Source organism: Oncorhynchus nerka, linkage group LG14, assembly GCF_034236695.1.
Source record: "Oncorhynchus nerka isolate Pitt River linkage group LG14, Oner_Uvic_2.0, whole genome shotgun sequence".
NCBI classification, from domain to species: domain Eukaryota; kingdom Metazoa; phylum Chordata; class Actinopteri; order Salmoniformes; family Salmonidae; genus Oncorhynchus; species Oncorhynchus nerka.
In genome coordinates this window covers 51,179,127-51,202,473 of record NC_088409.1, presented here as the reverse complement: position 1 = coordinate 51,202,473, position 23,347 = coordinate 51,179,127, and the positions used below count along the sequence as shown (strand labels likewise).

The 23,347-nt window shown below is 40.5% G+C and overlaps 1 protein-coding gene across 1 annotated transcript; it reads right to left on the bottom strand.

Moving 5' to 3' along the window:
- Positions 1–109: 109 nt before the first annotated feature.
- On the bottom strand, positions 110–10,372 carry LOC115141416 (protein cornichon homolog 4-like). The gene is made up of 5 exons (XM_029680248.2): positions 10,267–10,372; positions 9,711–9,779; positions 3,557–3,669; positions 1,296–1,436; positions 110–1,107 (listed from the first exon to the last, which is right to left on the bottom strand). Exons 1-5 carry the CDS (start codon positions 10,333–10,335, stop codon positions 1,080–1,082), a joined length of 420 nt encoding a protein of 139 aa, XP_029536108.1. The 5' UTR covers positions 10,336–10,372; the 3' UTR covers positions 110–1,079.
- Between the last annotated feature and the right edge of the window lie 12,975 nt (positions 10,373–23,347).

Below are 23,347 nucleotides of genomic sequence, written 5' to 3'. Positions count from 1 at the left end.
TGATTAGCAGCTTACGAAACACAGTCACGGAAATTATATTTTCAAAACATGACTTTGGACTACAGTATTAGCACTACCACAATATAATCTCACAAGAAAAAGACACCAATTGTTCTCTTTCAAGTTTATTTAAGAAACCCCACAAATTATTTTCAAAAGCACATAAACGAGTAATTTTAGTTTGATTTAATACAATCTGAACACGCACCCTTTCCCCATGGAGAAACACATTTGGCTGGAACATGGTCATTCTCAAACTGCACAAATAACACACATAGTGATGTGCTTCTGTCATACATAGTGAAATGTAATACAACTATAATACAGACAAGGGATTTGATTCAATCTGAAGCACTACACAAATTTAAAGACTTACATATCAGCTCAATTGGAAATGACCTTAAATGAAATTGCTCTCCAGTGCTACGGGTTGAATCGAGGTTATATTGCCCATTGATACACAGTCGAGTGATAAAAATAGGGTTGAAAAACATTTTTCCAATCCAGGTGCATGTATTCCCCTGAGAACACTTTTATAATACCAATCAAATGTGCAACTTTCAGCAGTCAGGGAATGTCAGATCTACAACTTATTGATGTTAAGAGACCAAGAAAATATAGAAATCTCCAAAACACAGGTTAGTATTCTGCAAAGGATATTCAAGGATTTTCCAACATGTTGACAAGAGACAAAAAAATAAATATGACAAATATGGCATTGACATATCAAAGATGATGTTTGGCTGTTGTGATTGGCTCTTGGCTGAAAATATGTTAGCCAATCGTATGCACCATCTAGCCTGTATGATTGTCATGTTTTCCATCTGCCCAGAGGAGCAGTGCATGGACAGCGTTGTTGGACACAGCCTGAACGAAAGCACGCACACAATTCCAGGGCAGTTATGAGAACACAGAAGTACGTAATGGAGGGGAGGGGCTGAGCAATGATTAGGTGTCCAAGGGGAGTGTAATGTCAGGTGACTTCAGCTGAGCAGAGGACTGAGGACCAGGACATATTGAACACCACATTCTGAATAGTTTGTGATTTGGCCGATTGGATTAAAACAGCCATGGGGATCTCAATCGTTGATCAGTGCCAGGATCATGCTGTGGAGGAGAAAGGAATCGTGTGACAAGTGAAGAAATTACTTTAAAACAAAACTTAAGCTCAGGCTAAACATATGTTATCCTGTACTAAGCAATAAATAAAGGAGCAGTAAAATTAGCTATGTTAGTACTGTAACGTGACAGCGGCTAGCATATAGAATCCCAGACAGCAAGGGGCAGTCTCTTACCTGTACAGGTAGATGAAGAAGCAGAGCAGGTGGAAGCCGAGTTTGATCATGGACTCTTTCATGTGAGACTTTAGTTGTCCCCGGTTGTGGATTTCAGTGGGGTCAAACACCCCCATGTTTCCCATGGGCACCTTCCAAACCCTGTCAGATAAACAATAGGTAGACAAGACACTAGACACTAGAACAACCATAGCATTGTAGGTAACAGCTTGGGTGTGGGCTATATCTCTGAGAGTTTGAAAGGGGCTTACATGGGCTAGGGTAGTTATAGTATTACTTGTGGGTGCTGGACTGCTGAGCAGGGGGCAGTATGTCAAGTTCAACAACATCACTTCCTCTGTGTATATCTACCGGTTCCCCAAAAGGAACTGTCATCTCTACAGTGCTATTATTCATATGCACCAATGACCTGAAAGGCTCTGATGGGAACTGCTTGGCAGTGAAATATGCAGACACCACCAGGCACCCTCAGATGACACACTGCATTTCCAAACAGACAGGGTTCATGACTGGTGCAATAACTACCCCAAACTCAACAAAGAATAGGAGCAAGGCCTGCCAACAGTGGGACATAGGACAGATGCAGGCCCAATACACTGTCGGACAGTAGAATATGTGAAAATGTAAATGGGTGAATTGCATACTAACTTTCCAGTTTTCAGTACCGCATGTAATACAGTTCAAGTAGGAAGTTTACATACACTTAGGTTGGAGTCATTAAAATGTGTTTTTCAACTACTCCACAAATTTTTTGTTAACAAACTATAGTTTTGGTGAGTCAGTTAGGACATATACTTTGTGCATGACAAGTAATTTTTCCAACAATTGTTTACAGACAGATTATTTAACTTATAATTCACTGTATCACAATTCCAGTGGGTCAGAAGTTTACATACACTAAGTTGACTGTGCCTCTAAACAGCTTTGAAAATTCCAGAAAATTATATCATGGCTTTAGAAGCTTCTGACAGGATAATTTACATACTTTGAGTCAATTGGAGGTGTACCTGTGGATGTATTTCAAGGCATACCTTCACACTCAGTGCCTCTTTGCTTGACATGCTGGAGGAAACAGGTACAAAAGTATCTATATCCACAGTAAAACGAGTCCTATATCGACATAACCTGAAAGGCCGCTCAGCAAGGAAGAAGCCACTGCTCCAAAACTGCCATAAAAAAGGCAGACTACGGTTTGCAACTGCATATGGGGAAAAAGATCGTACTATTTGGAGAAATGTCCTCTGGTCTGATGAAACAAAAATAGAACTGTTTGGCCATGATGACCATCGTTATGTTTGGAGGAAAAAGGGGGAGGCTTTCAAGCCGAAGAACACCATCCCAATCATGAAGCACGGGGGTGGCAGCAGCATATTGTGGGGGTGCTTTGCTGCCGGAGGGACTGGTGCACTTCACAAAATAGATGGCGTCATGAGGAAGAAAAATTGTGGATATATTGATGCAACATCTCAAGACATCAGTCAGGAAGTTAAAGCTTGGCCGCAAATGGGTCTTCCAAACGGACAATGACCCCAAGCATACTTCCAAAGTTGTGGCAAAATGGCTTAAGGACAACAAAGTCAAGGTATGGGAGTGGCCAACACAAAGCCCTGACCTCAATCCTATAGAACATTTGAGGGCAGAACTGAAAAAGCGTGTGCAAGCAAGGAGGCCTACAAACCTGACTCAGTTACACCAGCCCTTGTCTGGAGGAATGGGCCAAAATTCACGCAACTTATTGTGGGAAGTTTGTGGAAGGCTACCCGAAACGGCCAGGCCCAAGTAAAAAAAAAAATTAAAGGCAATGCTACCAAATACTAATTGAGTGTATGTAAACTTCTGACCCACTGGTGAATGTGATGAAAGAAATAAAAGCTGAAATAAATCATTCTCTACTATTATTCTGACATTTCTTAAAATAAAGTGGTGATCCTAACTTGACCTAAGAATTTTTACTGGCTTTAAATGTCAGGAATTGTGGAAAAACTGAGTTTAAATGTATTTGCTAAGGTGTATGTAAATTTCTGACTTCAAGTGTATAGTGTTGTGTTCATATGCTGATGAATTGAATGAATTTTAATATTAATGTAAAATAAAGTATATCTTATTGTAAGGTTCACAACACAGCCACTGATGACAGCTCTGAGCGGAACCCCTCACCCCTCAGACACAAAAGTGTCTTTATTGTCCACATAGGACAAGAAGATGCCGTTGGTCCTTAACATTCAGTTGTCATCACAAACAAAAAGGTACAACGTACTTACCTGTACATGTTCCAGGTGGCCACAGGCAGGTTGAGTAGGAAGACAAACCAGTGCAGGGAGACAAGCATCAGCACTGTTGCCAGGGCCTGGCCTACCAGCTCTGGTACAACCCACTGCAGATGCACATTATGAAAAGTATATGAGCACAAGCATACAGGACACAATAAATAAAATACTATGGGCCACAGAGGTATAAGTCAGGAAGCTGAAAGTTACTACCTACATGTATGGTAAATCCCTTTGAATTCAATAACTTTTTGACTGCACACCTTTTGATTTGAACGAAGCCTTCCATACATAGGCCTATTTAACCATTGGAAAAGTGCTCAGAAAGTGACTTTAGGGACCTGAATTCCAAAACATTCACGAGGTAAAGGTGCTCAAAGTTAACCCATTTTGCATACCATGTCGTCATCACTGGAAAAGATAAACAGTTGAGATTTATATCATTTAAAACCTTACAAAACAGGGTTGTCAAATTGTTTGACAATTTCTAGATTTATTTTTATAATGTCCTTTAACATCAATTATCTAAAAACGTTATTCGCATATGTTGTACCTTAGACCCTATTATACATAGTCTAAGATGTTTGTGTTGTGTCATCGGTTAAGACAACATGCTCTTGAATACAAGGTGGGTGTCATGTTTTGGCTGATACATGTTCAAATATGGAAATAAAGTTGAAATGTCAAATCTTGAATGGTACCACAAAGATAGTTGAATGTCCACACATCAGAGAATGTTGACTTGAATGGGAATATCTGTTGTTTTAAATTATACTGTCAATCATCCATAGGAAACCTACTCCTCAATAGTGTACCAGCTAAATTACAGTGGTCTGAAGGGTTGGTTCCATTCTATGAATTATATTTCTATGATTGAAATGACACCCACCCCCCCCATGTATTCAAGGGCATGTTGTGTCTCAACCAAAACCTCAGATGATGTGAAATAGGATATATGAGAACGAAGAAAAATTATTTTGACACTTTTTTTTTATAATTGATGTTCAATGTTTCAAAATGACATTCTGTATTCAAAAATATTTTTCAAATAAATAAAATAGTTTGACCACACTGTTTGTAAGCTTTATATCACACTAAACTATCTTTCTAGTGAAGAAGACCTGGATGTCTCATGGCATGGTGGGGTACGAATAATTGGTACTCTTGGCACCTTTATCTCCTGAACCTTTTGGCAATCAGGTCCAAAAAGTCACTTTCTGACCACTTTTTCCATGGACAACCATGTCTGGAAAGTTTGACTTAAATCAAAAGGGATCCTGCCAAAAAGTGATTTGATTTCAAATGGATTTAGGGATGGATCGACATTTATAGAATGGTTACCTGGAGGAAAATGGGGGAAGGTCATGCTTTTTTAATTAGTCAAGTGGAGGGTTTAGTATTTTATTAAATCTAATCCAGGGGAGGGTCATGTAATTTGTAATTGATTGAAATGTCAATATTTCTTTGGTGTTTTAGAAGTAGTTGCTTGTTAGGCAATAAATCAATGTGTGCCCGATCCCGCCCCTCATCTCGGATTCTCCGCTGGGCACTCAATATCAAGTGTGCCTATAGGCTATTTAGTGTGTTCACAATCAAACGATCCATAGCTTATTGGCTACGAAGTGCATGCTCGAAAAGCACAGAGCAAAGTTATATTTCTAAGATAGCTGCTGGGATGGTGTAAATGAAACTAGGCTACATTACACACTGCAATGGATAATCCAACCCTGAGCCCTGGCCTGCTCTGGGTAATCAAAAACATTTTTGTGTGCAGTTTAACCAATGGCTGTGCTGTGTAGGACTATGGGGGCAGTTCAGGAGAGTCAAAGTTGCCATCTACTTTTTGTTTTAATTATTATTTTGGGGACAGGGGAGGGTTGATTTTTCTTTCTCCAAGCGTTCAAGGGGGGGTTTATGTAAAATATATTTTAGTGAAGGTAGGGCCATCCATTTTCATTTCAGAGAGGTCCGATTTTCTCCATGTAAACCTTATTTTAAATATTGTTCACTCCCTTAACCTATACCAACATTAACAAAATATGACGTTCTTTCTCATGTCTGCTCTGCACTCAGGTGCACAGCTTGTACTTATCATGAGTCCTTTAGAATACCACAGTATGAGTCATAATACCCATTAAACCTGGCGGTCGAACAGGGAAACGGTTCCAAGAATTTTTCCACCATTCATTTTTCTCATAGGGGATTTTAGAAACACTTCAAATAAAGGCTGTTTCTCATGTTGAGTGACTTCTTGATAACTGTAAATCTCTCTAGGACAGGCCTGGGCAATTCTTTTCCATGGAGAGCCTCATTAGAATATATTTTACCCATCGCAGGCCTATAAATCATATTACAGGATTATACATCATGTGTATGACTGTTGACAGATATATCTACTGTAAATCACATCCAGATATGCTACTTATTTTACTTTTTTAAAATGCAGATATAAACCACATCCATGCTCTCCTTTTGGTAGTTATTTTCATTATTAAACATGCAATGCACTACACGGAGGGAAAAGTACACTGTGCATTCAGCACCACGGACAGAACTCTTGTTAACGGGTATGTACAAAAACACAAGAGAGAGAACTCAACAGTACATTTCAACTACTCAATCAGTAAGGAGTGAAGACTCTGATGGGCATTAACTACAGCAGTTCAGTCAGGTTTAGTTTCTGACATCTCTATGTGCAGGATTTCTGAGAGGTGTGAGTCAGTAAGAGATGATCTGTGCCTTGACTTGTCATCACTGAAAATGTCTGTTCACATACATAGGTTGACCCAAACAGTACAAACATCTGAGCATGACTCCTAATCTTTGGAAAGATTATTTCATCGAGAGATGCATAGAACCTCGTCAGGGACATTGTTCTGAATAGTTCTCCAATCACTGCAGAAGATCGATAAGCTCAAGTTGCTGGTCAGTGGGAGCGTTACCCACATTGAAGTTGAAAGGAAACCAACAGCATGTTATTTTCCAACATTTGAAATACTCAAAAACGACGAGAAAACTCACCGTTCAAAGCACGCAGCAGTGATGTATACTTCTCCCGCTGGTCATCTGATAGGGAACAGACTAGTAGTGTCGGAAGGTGGGTGATATTGTTGGCTTCTACTTGGCAGGTCAGGAAGAGTAACTTACCCTTGAAGGCTTTGACAAGGCTGTATATCTGATGTGCAAAAAGGCCCTTCCTTGTAGTTTGGAATTCAGTTAATTCATGAAGGCCATGATGTCCACAGTGAAGGCAAAAATCAGCCAACCATTCTTTATCTGGCAGTTGATGGAAATCCACAAAACTCAGCAATCTCCGACTTCAGGTCCAACACCCTTTTAAACACCTTCCCCAAACTGAGCCATCTCACGTTTGTGTGTAAGGGGAAACCTGCATGAACCGACTCGGTCTCTTCCAACAGTGAGACAAATTTCCTGTGGTTTAAAGATTTTGCTCTTATGAAGTTTACCACTTTAGTGACTGCATGCACAACATGGCTCATTTTCAGAACACATTTACAGAGCACCTGCTGATTAATAATGCAATGCAGGAAAATAATGTTCTGATCTGGGTTCAGCTCAGCTACTTGATCTTGTATCGTTTTCAAAAAGCCAACGTTTTTTCCTGTGAAGTTTGGGCACCCATCAGTGGTCACACACTTATTCATCTCCTCCAATGAATATTTCACTGTGGTTGTGCTCTTCACTGACTGCACCGAAGCGAAGTCCTCTGCCATTTCAAAGTCTGGGGTTATGCCTCATAAGAATATCAACAACTGCGCCGTGTCACATGCATCACTGCTCTCATCCAGGGCCAAGGAGAAATAGGTGAAATCCTTTACCTTGTCTTTCAACTGTTGTTCCATATTCTCTGTGATGTCCTCAACATGCCGTGTCGCTGTTCATCTTGACAGGGAAACATTTTCAAACAGCTTTCTTGTCGGGGCAAAATATTGCTGCAGAGTCAATGAAACATTCTTTAATGAATTCGCCCTTAGCGAATGGCTTGCTATGTTTAGCAATTGTGTAGGACAGTACTTAGATAGCACTCGCAATTCCGTCGTTTGCTGAATGCAGTTTTGTGAAAAGTCCTTGCTGCTTTTGCAACTATTTCGATGCACTTGCCCTCTGCTCAGAAGACATATTCCTATATTTCTCTGCATGCTTCGTCTGAAAGTGTCGGGATAAGTTGTCGTCTTTCAAGACAGCGATGCTCTCCTTGCACACAGCTTTCCCTGATACCTCAATAAAGAAATAGTTCTAAGTCCACTCTAGTTCTAAGTCCACCCTACATTCATTGTCTACTTTCCTTTTCTTTGGAAAAACTCATTTTAGCGCAATTTTTGTAACGTGTGTGTGTCAGCCACTGCCTGTCCTCGTGCAGTTGTTACTTATACGTGCCTTCAAAATAAATGTCCCCCAAGCGATCGGAGTTATCATTACACAAAGGCGAGTATTCATTATGCTTTTAATTTGAATAACAAATACTTTACCATAGCAAATTCTTTATGTGATCTGAGGTCCGCGGGCCATATTGAATCAGGTCGGCCTTTGCCACTCCTGCTCTAGGGTTTTTAATCAATATATTTGCCTGTATTTACCCCCCCCCCCCCAAAAAAAATGACCGGCTAGTTAGCTGCTAATGTGGCTATCATAAAGAACTACAAATGTCATGATCTGGACGAGACTGCCGAATCAAGGCAAAATTAACTCGATTAATTATCTAATGTTAGGTAAATGTAGTAATGAATAAATTGGCTGAATTCATTTTAAATGGACAATTCTGTGATGTGTCTCGTGCAAGTTTTAAATTGACACAGTACCTGTTAGCAAAGGCGTCAGCTTGCGATGGTTTGCAGGTGCTTGCAGGGATTTGTAGTTTTGCATGATGTCTACTTCGATCTTAATTAGCATTTTCGAATCAGAGTTAATGTGGAACAGAATATATTGACAAATCACGAGATAGAACATGGTTATCAGAACATGGTTATCAAAACATAACGCCAGGGTAAGCCTACACGAAACACAGCACTTATTTTAATTTTTCACATAGGGAATTTTTAGATGGGTGGAAAACGATTGGAACAACTTTCCTGTTTGACCGTTAGGTTATGGGTATTATGACACATCCACTGTGGGGCTCTATGGCATTCCACATCCTTTTTACAGTGGGAAATGTACTGACCCTACCCAAAGGCTCTGTCTAAACGTAAAATACGCCTCACTTGCGATAGGGTTTTGGAAATGTTTGGAACTTAATAAAAATGTAAGTTTCTGACAAAACAGCAAGTATAGTCTAGAGAATCATTGTACCATCTAAACCGTTGTGAAATATCTTCCACAACCAAAAATATTGTAATTTCATTTGTTTGAATGAAAATGGTGTACAAAACCTAAAGTAAAGACGCAAAAACGAAACGTAAGCACAGAATTCGCACATAAAACATCTACCTCTTCTTAGACTTGCTTTTAATGAGAATGACAGATCTATAACACACATTTATATGGGAATTTGATCCAGTGGCCAAAAAGTTACATATTGCAGCTAACTTTCATATCAAAAATACACTTACTGTACAGTTTATCAAAGTTACACCCTGCTGTGTAAAAAAAAAAAAAAATCCAATGGAGGGAGTTCGATTTAGCTCACCCGGTTGACCCGGTAGGGGGCGTTTATCCTTGTAAAAATGATTGCACTCGTTTTGACCACAGGCTGCCTCCCGGCTTTGTGGAGTGGGTAACAAGGTGGGATATCTCGCTTTATTAGCTGGGTGTTCTGCCATATATAACTATCTTAACACGAAATCCGAAATTCAAGAACATTGGGAAACGTCGGCACACCAAAATGTAGCCCGGTGATGCTCGATTTGCGATTCACAAATGTATCTTTTGGAATTTGAAATATTATTTCTTGCTAATGTGAAAGTTAAGTCCCAAATGTTTCCAAAACCTTATCGCAAACGAGATTTTATGTTTCGAACCGTTAAAACAGTGTCGGGATTATAGTTTACAGTGAGCCAGTTGTGGTCTACACCTTTAACCGAAAGCCGTAAAGGGGGGCTATGCCCCTGGGTTCTCGAGAGCTAGCTAGCTGCGTGTACAAGCAAAACAATATATTTGAAAGGAAATTACCCATGACAACTGTGCTTACTTTGTTTAACTTCGAACAGCAGGCTCGTGCATTGATGTAGTCACATTCTAGATCGGAGAGAGTAATTACCTATTCATGAAGTTAAGGTATGTAAACTGTCTTGGCAGAGATGTATAAGGCTAACGTTTAGCTATACAGTAACAGTTTCTCTATATTCTGAATGCCAGCTAACTCAAGCGAGGAAGCCATTGAATACTTAGGAATGTGTGAGTAACTGGGACTCACGGTCTGACAAGCAGCAGACACTGCATCTAAAATATGTCAACACTTCTGTTGACAGCCAGAAGATCGACATTTTAAAGTGCAAAGGACGAACAGGGCGTTGGCTAACTGGCCCTTACTGGCTAGTTCGCTAACGTCTGTTTATCAAGACACAGCAGTAGGGATTGGATTGATCCGTTTGATAGTGGCTAAATCACGGCCACCGTTAACTAGCACTTATCTGCCACAGACATGGACCCAAAAAGCACGAGCGCTAAAACGTATGGATTGTAACAAAGAATAGTACTAGAGATCCAGTACACAACGTATTAGCTAATGTTCAAGAAAAGGATACGAAGTACACCGCCAGAAAAATCAAAGCACAGCAGTCGACCAGCGATAGAATGAACACAGCCGCCTCCATCTTTCGTCTTCCGCATTCACTGCTATTTCCGGTTATTTTAAAATTGGTGTTAAGGGTCAGGTTTTACCTATACTGCCACCTCTCGAACTGTAGTAGATAGTTTGGAAGGGGGTGGAGCACCGCAAGTTTAAGACCATACTTAGTCATTGTTCTCCCTCTTTTACGTCTGGTCTTAACAAGAGATTGGTCACCTTTGTTTGATACTGTTTTCCTTGATTTATTTGGCGTGGGTTACGGCCAAACAGCATGTGATGAGTATAGTTAATAAATCGGTAATTCGTAAACGCAATCCTCTGTCTGGACATTTGTTCATTTAGGATCTAGCCAGGTCATTACAATACTGACCAGAATATAACATATTTTTCTGACCACCATACGACTAGTTGGTCATAATTGTGACCACTATATTATGCAGCCTACTGGTCATAGTTAAGATCTCATCATAACCTGGTAATGACCACCTGACTACTGCTTATAACCTACACTTTTTTTTCTAAAAGGTTCCCGAAAGGGTTATTCAACTGTCCCCATAGGAGAACCCTTTTTGGTTCCACATAGAACCTTTTTTTGGTTCCACATAGAACCCTCTGTGGAAAGGGTCCTACATAGAACCCCAAAAGGTTCTACCTGCAACCAAAAAGGGTTCTTCAAAGGGTTATCCTATGGGGACAGCCGAATAAACCTGTTAGGTTCTAGATGGCACCTTTTTTTCTAAGAGTGTACTGTAATATGTATTGCTGAGGATAAAGTTGGAGATTGAAAACATTGTTAATTACATTTCTATTTGTTTCCATAGTCACCAAATAAAGTTAATCTGCAACATATTCTTAAATTTTAAATAGATCAAGCAATGGCAAAAACAAATCTACATCCGAATTTTTCACACATGTGCATACAGTAATTGTTTCAAAATTCACCCACAGACATTACATGAATAGAAAGACTGGGACACAGAGTATATAAAGGCCCATTGTCTTATTTGATTAATTATTAATAAGCATGGTTTGATGGGGCAGAGCCTCACAAGGTCTTCTGAGCACAGAAGGCGATCTGGGGCGTAGTGGCTCTCTTGAAGAGTCGTGTGATGTGTCAGATCTGCAATGAAGAGAATCAGCGCATTACATCTGTATCAATTTTAGATTTTTAAAGAAAATTAGAAAAGGACATTCTTGAAGAAACTTTGTGGAATCAGCTGCCTATAGGTATTTCCATGGTGCTAGTTGACAAATTGTATTGCAGTTGTAGTTTAAAGGTGTTCATATACATAGTTTGCATCCTTCTACACCACTGCAGCCAGGGGCATATTTTAGGACTTTACAGCAACAGCAACAGATCAACCTACTGAGTTTTCTGGATTTTCATGGCACTTACTTGTAAGCATAAAAAGAGAAGAAATGATAGGCATAATGTGGGCATGCAGGACCTTGTCGTGACTTTACCTTCAGTAATATGATTATTAATTTAATCCACTAACTACGTTGAATTGTTACCCGATTAAATGAATCATGTAACAATTAACTCATTAGGATTTGGGGCACCATGGAATAAATTGTTTAAAGAGTTACCATCTCCCGAATTAAACTCTATAAAGTACAGTTGAAGTCAGAAGTTTACATACACTTAGGTTGGAGTCATTAAAACTTGTTTTTCAACCACTCCACACATTTCTTGTTAACAAATTACAGTTTTGGCAAGTCGGTTAGGACAACTACTTTGTGCAACAATTGTTTATATACAGATTATTTCACTGTATCACAATTCCAGTGGGTCAGAAGTTTACATACACTAAGCCTTTAAACAGCTTGGAAAATTCCAGAAAATTATGTCATGGCTTTAGAATCTTCTGATATGCTAATTGACATCATTTGAGTAAATTGGAGGTGTACCTGTGGGTGTATTTCAAGGCCTACCTTCAAACTCAGTGCCTCTTTGCTTGACATCAATGGAAAATCAAACTAAATCAGCCAAGACCTCAGAAAAAATTGTAGACCTCCACAAGTCTGGTTCATCCTTGGGAGCAATTTCCAAACGCCTGAAGGTACCACTTTCATATGCACAACAATAGTACGCAAGTATAAACCCCATGGGACCACGCAGCCGTCATACCGCTCAGGAAGGAGACACATTCTGTCTCCTAGAGATGAACGTACTTTGGTGCGAAAAGTGCAAATCAATCCCAGAACAATAGCAAAGGACCTTGTGAAAATAATGGAGGAAACAGACACAAAAGTCTCAAAATCCACAGTAAAACGAGTCCTATATCGACATAACCTGAAAGGCCACTCAGCAAGGAAGAAGCCACTGCTGCAAAATAGCCATAAAAAAGCTAGACTATGGTTTGTAACTGCACATGGGGACAAATAACTTACTTTTTGGAGAAATGTCCTCTGGTCTGATGAAACTAAGAACTGTTTGGCCATAATGACCATCACAAAATAGGCATCATGGGGAAGAAAAATTACGTGGATATATTGAAGCAACATCTCAAGCCATCAGTCAGGAAGTTAAAGCTTGGTCGCAAATGGGTCTTCCAAATGGACAATGACCCCAAGCATACTTCCAAAGTTGTGGCAAAATGGCTTAAGGACAACAAAGTCAATATATTGGAGTGGGACAGAACTGAAACATTGTGTGCGAGCAAGGAGGCCTACAAACCTGACTTAGTTACATCAGCTCTGTCAGGAGAAATGGGCCAAAATTCACCCAACCTCTTGTGGGAAGCTTGTGGAAAGCTACCCGATGCATTTGACCCAAGTTAAACAATTTAAAGGCAATGCTACCAAATACTATTTGAGTGTATGTAAACTTCTGACCCACCAGGAATGTGATGAAAGAAATAAAAGCTGAAATAAATCATTCTCTCTACTATAATTCACTTTAAAATAAAGTGGTGATCCTAACCTGACCTAAGACAGGGATTTTTTACTAGGATTAAATGTCAGGAATTGTGAAAACCGGGGTTTACTGAGTTTAAATGTATTTGGCTAAGGTGTATGTAAACTTCTGACTTTAACTGTATATATCTATTTAATCGATAAACAGTCACCTTATTAATCATTACCTCTTATCATATTCATCATTCTGAACCTCCTCCTCGTGTTGATTATTCAGGGTTCATAATTCTGACCACTATGGACGTGAGCTGCAGCTTTTCGTCTCTCTGATGAGATGAGATGAGTTTATTTCTTCACCTCGTGTTGAGGTTCAAAGTTCCAACCATTTCCGACGTGTAGCGATTGCTCCACACACACTTTTCTGGTCTAATGTGAATTTCATTACCAAGACTTGTTATGCACTCTGGCCAAAAGGACGGCTCCTTCCGTCTGACACGCTCTTCTGACCTCACTCAGGGTGTGGCTACTTAATGTGCAAAGGGTATGATTAGAAGTTATCCCTTATAACTCCTAAAATCAAATATCTATCCTAACAAAAATACTTTCAGCATTGTTCATGGCCTATGCACAACATATTGGATGGAAACTTGACAGATAAAGGGGGTTTCCTTTCCAAGTTACAGAATTTTGTCCATACAGTTTGTTTTCAATGACATCACACAATGAAAAACAATATGACATTCGTTTTCTACATTTCCCCACTGACCATTCCCAAAATTCTTTATGTTCGAATTATTGTTCCATTATCCACTTTTTGGACATTAAGAGTTTTGGGTGGGCAAAAGTCTCTGAAGACAAAGGGACATTCCTTTAGCCAATACTGGAGGGTAGAGAGAGAGTCCTCTCCTGCTTAATTTATGACCGGGTGTGGAGGTATTATCAAAACACCCACACCAGTTCCATCCTCCCCTCTGCAGGGAGAAGGTCTGGTTATTGTCAGCCATTTCCAAGCTGATCTGACCCATTGTGATCCTCACAAGACAGTCATGACAACACGACAGAACAGTAACGCACAGTAAAATATCTTTAACAGAATCGACAAAAAGTGTTTGGCATGTTTGCTCCTCTGTCCCTTCATATTGAAGTGGGAATTTAATGAATTAGTCATCAATCTGAAACATTTTAAGAAAGAAGATATCAACGTTAGACAGAAGTTGGATAATGACCATTGTTAACCCATTTTAAATGGTAAAGTTTTGCTTAATCCTAATACATGTTGTGATATTCATACAACCTTTTAGAAACACACACTCCATAATTCTGAGGACATTGTCCCTGACAGAGGTTCCCCCAATTGAGGACAGCTTGGCAGTCTTAAAAGAAGAAAGCTACTTGTAAAAATGTAAGTATGTGTAAAGAGGCAATAAGAAGACCATAACATATAATCTTGTTCAAAAGTTGTCTGACATATCATTTCAGCCACAAACATTGTTAGAAATGAAAGTTATTGGCAAATCTCTTCCTCTTCTCTGCAATTGCGCACGTATGTGAGTTTGAGTGAGCGACAGGGAGAATGAGCAAGAGAGAAAAGGAAGAAACTTACATGACTCACCATGGTAGGTGTCTGTTGAATCAGGACACAAGAGTTTTGCACCTGGAAAAAAAGGCAAGATTAAATAGGATTTTATTTGCTTTACAATGGTATTCTATTAGAAGTGGTGCTATATCAATTGGATCTACCTACACTACACTCTTAGTGTTCCAAAGGGGTTCTTCGGGTGTCTCCATAGGTGCACCCTTTGAAGGACCCTTTTTGTTTCCAGGTAGAACCCTTTGGGGTTCCATGTAGACTCTTCTGCGGAAAATGTTCTACATGGAACCAATAGGTTCTATCTGGAACCAAAAAGGGGTTTTCAAAGGGTTATCCTATGGGGACAGCCAATGAACTCTTTTAGGTTTGAGATACCACATTTTTTTAAATTTGCAAATCAACTCAGCCAAATCTCAGAGTTCTATTTAACCAGGTCAGAAACTCGGTTGCTCTGCAACAACACAGCTGCTGTTAACATTATTAGCTAGCTAGCGTGCTTGTCCAAAGTCCAGCAGCTAACCTCTGTAGCTAGCTAACACCAGTCAGCTAGCTAGCTAACGAAAAGGCAAAGAAAGGGAGTTAGCTATATTTGTTTATGGAAGGTTTGTTACACAAATAACTTCAGCCATTAGCTAGCTAGCTAGAGCAAAACAACAACTGCTGACCTTGACACAGACGCTAGCTAACATTAGTTTACATCCAAATGCCATAACACTACTAGTAGCTAGCTACTCCATAGTCCAAGTTACAGTTAGAGCTACCTAACTTAGCCACATTTCACTGTCAGACAGGACACTAACGTTACTCAAACTGCTGAGAAAACAAATGGCTTGCTAATGACATTAACAGCGCCTTTGGCTCTGTTGTGCACTGACTGCAGTGTGCAAATGCATGTTTGGTAGCATAAAAAAACTCACCAGTTTAACATCCATAACATCTGTCTTAGCTCTTATTGCAGGACTTTGACTGTGGAGAATCACCTTTCCAATCATTCTATTGTGTGTATTGGCCATTCATACTGCTCTCTGCAGCCTAACCTATGAATTGTGCACCCGTGAAATGGGGTATCCGCCTACTTAGTGACACTCACAGAACACAACTGTGTAGAGTTTACCACAAATATTGAGGTCTTAGCTCTTATTGTGCTGAAAAACACCAATTAGTATAACAAAGAGAAACAAAAAAATCATAGCAGTGTGTCCACAACATAAACACATGAAGAGTAAGAAATATGTTCTCACATTTCTGAAGGACGCATACGGGCCTTGGCAGAAACAAAGAATGCTACCTAAAAGAAATCCCAGGAGATGACTGGAACTTATAACTGAAATGGAAAATTCTCTGTGTCTGTGACACCCTCTGATTGGTGCGACGCAGACCCAGTGGTGAGCGTGGTGAAACTGAGAAGACATTGTCTGTCCTTTTGAGTTTTGAAGCAGAATCTTTACCTGATAAAGTCATGTTAGGATATGTCAGTTATCCAGTCAGTCCAAATAACTTGTGTCGGAACCACTAAGGTGTTTCAGATGCCAAGCTTATGGTCATGTTGCAGCAGTGTGTAGGAGGGAGATTAGGAGATGTGAGAAGTGTGCAGGAGAGCATGGGACGAACAAATTTGTAGTATCAGTGGAAAAAACTGTGTCAATTGTGGGGGTGCCCATGTTGCTGGGGATCAGAAGTGCCCGGTGTGAGAGAAAGGTTGAGGTTGCCAGGGTCAGAGTAGAACAGAAGGTGTCGTATACTGAGGCAGTGAAGAGAGTTGAGGATGATTGGTCAAGGGTGAGTAGTAGGCCTAGGCCAATACAGAGCGATACAAATTTGTTTGTCAGTAAGTTTAGCTTCTTAGCGTTCATTGCCATGGTTATCAGCTGCAGAGAAGTACTGGGGTGTACAACGTTTTACTGCAGAAGAGTTCAATGTGTGTTGAACGAACGAGTCCCTTTCTCCCAGTCCGTTGGCCTGGTGTAGGATCAGTTAGGGACAAAGTAGTGGAATGGGGTGGTGATTTAGATTTGTATTAAATAGTGGTGTATATACAGTACCATTCAAAAGTGTGGACACACCTACTCATTCAAGGGTTTTTCTTTATTTGTACTGTTTTCTACATTGTAGACATCAAAACTACAAAATTACACAAAGGGAATCATGTGGTAACCCAAAAAGTGTTAAACATGAGTCACGCTCTGACCGTAGATTGCTTTGTATGTTTCTATTTTTTAGTTTGGTCAGGGTGTGATGTGGGTGGGTATTCTATGTTTGTATTTCTATGTGTTTGGCCTTGGTATCAGAGGCAGCTGTCAATCGTTGTCTCTGATTGAGAACCATAGTAGCCTGTTCCCACCTGGTGTTTGTGGGTAGTTGTTTTCTGTCTTTGTGTGTCTGCACTAGACAGAACTGTTTTGGTTGTTCTCGTTGTTGTTTTGTTAATCAGTGTTCATTTCCATTAATAAAAGGATGAACACGTACCACGCTGCACCTTGGTCCTCACCTTCTTCCACCAACAGCCGTTACAACATGTTATATTTTAGATTCTTCAAAGTAGCAACCCTTTGTCTTGATGACAGCTTTGCACACGCTTGGCATTCTCTCAACCAGCTTCATGAGGTAGTCACCTGGATTGCTTTTCCAACAGTCTGATTTCCACATATGCTGAGCACTTGTTGGCTGATTTTCCTTCACTCTGCGGTCCAACTTATCCCAAAACATCTCAATTTAATTTAATTTTACCTTTATTTTACTAGGCAAGTCAGTTAACTCCTACCCCCTACTTTTTCGAACATTCTGTTAAAAATCGCGCAACATTTCAGCGCCCTGCTACTCATGCCAGGAATATAGTATATGCATATGATTAGTATGTGTGGATAGAAAACACTCAGGCGTTTATAAAACTGGCTAAATCACGGCTGTGACTATAACAGAACGTGCGTTTCATCGAAAAGTGCAGGAAAATCTGATCACTGAAAATGGAAAAATATATCCATGCGCCACTTCAACCCATTGATAAAGGTGAACCACATTTAATGGGGCCGAGGTTGCAATACCTACAGCTTCCACACGATGTCTAGAGTCTTGTCATTTGCCTACTATTTGTTTCTTGGTCAAACAGACGCAAGGCAGCGCCTTTCTTCCGGTCTCCGACCAGATATTTTGGTTGAGATTTACCCGGACATTATTTCCAGACGTACAGCTATAGAATATACATCGCCTCGTGATCAATTTGATCGCTTATTAACGTTTACTAATACCTAAAGTTGCATTACAAAAGTATTTCGAAGTGTTTTGTGATAGTTTATCGTCGACTTTTTTCATTTTAAAAAATGACGTTACGTTATAAAACGCTATTTTTTTCCTTGATCACACAGTCTTCATAGATCGATATCTAGGCTATATATGGACCGATTTAATCGAAAAAAAGACCCAATAGTGATGTTTATGGGACATCTAGGAGTGCCAACAAAGAAGATGGTCAAAGGTAATGAATGTTTTATATTTTATTTGTGCGTTTTGTGTAGCGCCGACTATGCTAATTATTTTGTTTACGTCCCCTGCAGGTCTTTTGGGGTGTTACATGCTATCAGATAATAGCTTCTCATGCTTTCGCCGAAAAGCATTTAAAAAATCTGACTTGTTGGCTGGATTCACAACGAGTGTAGCTTTAATTCACTACCCTGCATGTGTATTTTAATGAACGTTTGAGTTTTAACTAGTACTATTAGCATTTAGCGTAGCGCATTTGCATTTCCAGATGTCTAGATGGGAGATGGGGGGGGGGGGGGGGGGTTGTTGTGTGATTGTAGAGGCCAGGTCATCTGATGCAGCACTCTATCACTCTACTTGGTCAAATAGCCCTTAGGAGGTGGAGGTGTGCTTTGGGTTGAAAAACAAATGAAAGTCCCCCTAAGTGCAAAACAGATGGCATGGCGTATTGCTGCAGAATGCTGTGGTAGCCATGCTGGTTAAGTGTGCCTTGAATTTTAAATAAAGCAAAGCACTCCCACACCATCACACCTCCTCCTCCATGCTTCACAATGGGAATCACACATGCAGAGATCATCCGTTCACCAACTCTGCATCTCACAAAGACATTGCGGTTGGAACCAAAAATGTCAAATTTGGACTCATCAGACCAAAGGACAGATTTCCACTTGTCTAATGTCCATTGCTCGTGTTTCTTGGCCCAAGCAAGTTTCTTATTATTATTGGTGTCCTTTAGTAGTGATTTCTTTCAGCAATTTGACCACGAAGGCCTGATTCACACAGTCTCCTCTGAAGAGTTGATGTTGAGATGTGTCTGTTTCTTGAACTCTGAAGCATTTATTTGGGCTGCATTCTGAGGTGCAGTTAATTGCTGATTTCTGAGGCTGGCAACTCTAATGAACTTATCCTCTGCAGCAGAGGTAACTCTGGATCATCCTTTCCTGTGGCGGTCCACATGAGAGCAAGTTTAATCATAGCGCTTGCTGGTTTTAGTGACTGCATTTGAAAAACTTTCAAAGTTCTTGACATTTTCCAGATTGACTGACCTTCATGCCTTAAAGTAATGGTGGACTTTCATTTCTCTTTGGTTATTTGAGCTGTTCTTGCCATAATATGGACTTAGTCTTTTACTATAGAGGCTGTCTTCTGTATACCAACCCTACCTTGTCACAACACAACTGATTGGCTCAAACGCATTAATAAAGAAATAAATTCCATAACTTAACTTTTAACAAGGCACACCTGTTAATTGAAATGCATTCCAGGTGACTACCTCATGGTGCTGGTTGACTGGTACTGTGCGTGTAGGGTTAGTTGGTGGTGCAGTATTTTCCTTTCCATTGTCTTTTCTTCTTTTCTCTCCAAAACTCTTGAACGTGCCGTCCTTGGCCAGCTCTCCCGCTATCTCTCTCAGAATGACCTTCTTGATCCAAATCAGTCAGGTTTCAAGACTAGTCATTCAACTGAGACTGCTCTTCTCTGTATCACGGAGGCGCTCCGCACTGCTAAAGCTAACTCTCTCTCCTCTGCTCTCATCCTTCTAGACCTATCGGCTGCCTTCGATACTGTGAACCATCAGATCCTCCTCTCCACCCTCTCCGAGTTGGGCATCTCCGGCGCGGCCCACGCTTGGATTGCGTCCTACCTGACAGGTCGCTCCTACCAGGTGGCGTGGCGAGAATCCGTCTCCACACCACGTGCTCTCACCACTGGTGTCCCCCAGGGCTCTGTTCTAGGCCTTCTCCTATTCTCGCTATACACCAAGTCACTTGGCTCTGTCATAACCTCACATGGTCTCTCCTATCATTGCTATGCAGACGACACACAATTAATCTTCTCCTTTCCCCCTTCTGATGATCAGGTGGCGAATCGCATCTCTGCATGTCTGGCAGACATATCAGTGTGGATGACGGATCACCACCTCAAGCTGAACCTCGGCAAGACGGAGCTGCTCTTCCTCCCGGGGAAGGACTGCCCGTTCCATGATCTCGCCATCACGGTTGACAACTCCATTGTGTCCTCCTCCCAGAGCGCTAAGAACCTTGGCGTGATCCTGGACAACACCCTGTCGTTCTCAACTAACATCAAGGCGGTGGCCCGTTCCTGTAGGTTCATGCTCTACAACATCCGCAGAGTACGACCCTGCCTCACACAGGAAGCGGCGCAGGTCCTAATCCAGGCACTCGTCATCTCCCGTCTGGATTACTGCAACTCGCTGTTGGCTGGGCTCCCTGCCTGTGCCATTAAACCCCTACAACTCATCCAGAACGCCGCAGCCCGTCTGGTGTTCAACCTTCCCAAGTTCTCTCACGTCACCCCGCTCCTCCGCTCTCTCCACTGGCTTCCAGTTGAAGCTCGCATCCGCTACAAGACCATGGTGCTTGCCTACGGAGCTGTGAGGGGAACGGCACCTCAGTACCTCCAGGCTCTGATCAGGCCCTACACCCAAACAAGGGCACTGCGTTCATCCACCTCTGGCCTGCTCGCCTCCCTACCACTGAGGAAGTACAGTTCCCGCTCAGCCCAGTCAAAACTGTTCGCTGCTCTGGCCCCCCAATGGTGGAACAAACTCCCTCACGACGCCAGGACAGCGGAGTCAATCACCACCTTCCGGAGACACCTGAAACCCCACCTCTTTAAGGAATACCTAGGATAGGATAAAGTAATCCCTCTCACCCCCCCCCTTAAAAGATTTAGATGCACTACTGTTCCACTGGATGTCATAAGGTGAATGCACCAATTTGTAAGTCGCTCTGGATAAGAGCGTCTGCTAAATGACTTAAATGTAAATGTAAATGTTTAATCACAAAATGTAAGTGATTGACCACGCACTACCACACAGTAGGTGGCGGTATGCACAATCAAAATGTGCGAACGCCATGATAGCAAAGAAGAAGAAGTACACATAAGGCTTTGCATTTAGTCCAAAAAGTGTATTCCTATGCTGTTTTTTTTTTGCACATTACTTTAGTGCCTTGTTGCATACATATGCATATTTTTTAAATTTCTTTTCACTCTGTTAAGTCAGTATTGTGGAGTCACTATAATGTTGTTTACCAGTTCTGTTTTCTCCCATCACAGCCATTGAAGTCAACAATAAAATCACCAATGGTCTCATGGTGAAGCTGTTTCCTTCCTGTCCTGCAGCTCAGCTCAGAAGGACGACTGCATCTTTGATGTGTCTGGGTGGTTTAATACATCATCCACAGCATAATTATTAACGTCACCATGCATAAAGATATGTTCAATGTCTGATTTGTTATACTTACCCATCAACAAATCACTGCCCTTCTTTATGAGGCTTTCGAAAAGCTCCTTTGTCTTTGTAGTTGAATCTTTGCTTGAAATGCAATACTTGACTGAGGGAACTTACAGATGTTGTATGTTTGGGGGACAGAGGAAGGGGTAGTTATTAAAAAATCATGCCAACCCCTATTATTTCATACAGAGTGAGTCTATATAACGTATCTGATTTGTTAAGCCAAATATTACTTCTGAACTCATTTAGGCTTGCCTAAAGAAATGGGGGAATACTAATGAAATGACTATATTTGAGTTATTTCATTTGTAGAATTTGTAGAATTTTCTTTTCACTTTGACATTATCGAGTATTTTGTGTATATCAATGACAAAAAATGCAATTAAATCTATTTCAATCCCACTTTGTAACTCACATTTTTGTTTTTTGTTCAAGGGGGTGTAGAGTTTCTATAAGCACTGTATGTACACTAAGGGAATAAAATATTTGATCCCCTGCTGATTTTGTACGTTTGCTCACTGACAAAAAAAATTATCAGTCTATAATTTTAATGGTAGGTTTATTTGAACAGTGAGAGAAAGAATAACAACAAAAAAGTCCAGAAAAACACATGTTAAAAATGTTATAAATTGATTTGTATTTTAATGAGGGAAATAGCATTGTACGAGATCTTCAGTTTCTTGGCAATTTCTCGCATGGAATAGTCTTCATTTCGCAGAACAAGACTAAACTGACAAGTTTAAGAAGGAAGTTATTTGTTTCTGGCCATTTTGAGTCTGTTATCGAACCCACAAATGCTGATGCTCTAGATACTCAACTAATCTAAAGAAGGCCAGTTTTATTGCTTCTAACACAACGTGCCATTGGAACACAGGAGTGATGGTTGCTGATAATGGGCCTCTGTACACCTATGTAGATATTGTAACGTTCTTCATCGGGCGAAAGAGAGGAGGACCAAAATGCAGCGTGATGATTATCCATTTTAATAGAATACTTGATCAACGAAAAAAAAACAATAAACCGACAAAATGAACGAAGATGAAACAGTCCCATAACGTGAACACAAACACAGGAACACTGGAAACAGGAACAATCACCCACACCCCACAATGACAAAACAGGCTACCTAAATATGGTTCCCAATCAGAGACAACGACTAACACCTGCCTCTGATTGAGAACCATATCAGGCCAAACACATCGAAACAGACAAACTAGACATACAACATAGACTGCACACTCAGATCACACCCTGACCAAACAAAACATAGAAACATACAAAGCAAACTATGGTCAGGGCGTGACAAACGCTCTTTTGCTGGGATAAATGCAGGAGCAGATTTCAGAAGCAGGACAAGACACCCTTTTTTTTGACTGATGACTGACATAAGGGCATGTATGTGATAGGCCTATATGATTATGATGGTCATAATGCTTCTTGACAGTGTCATAAAGTGTATTTTCTTAGTCCAACTAAAGTGACATAGGATGGTCATAAAGCTTCTTGACAGTATCATAAAGTGCATTTTCTTAGTCCAAGTGAAGTGGCACAGGATGGTCATAATGCTTAATGACAGTGTATTTTCTACAAGTTATTTAAAATATGATGAAAAAAAACACGAACACTGTAAAGAATTCATTACAACAACAACAACAACAAAGGACTTAAGAAACACATTTTCAAACAAAAGGAAACTTCTTGGCAGGGAAAAAATACATTTGAATAAATGTGGGTTTTGACACTCTTATGTAGGTGTCATAACCAAACATAAAATAATGCAACATATGTCACAACAGGTGTAAATATATGGGTCATGACAGTGTTATGACCATAATATGACAGGTTATGACA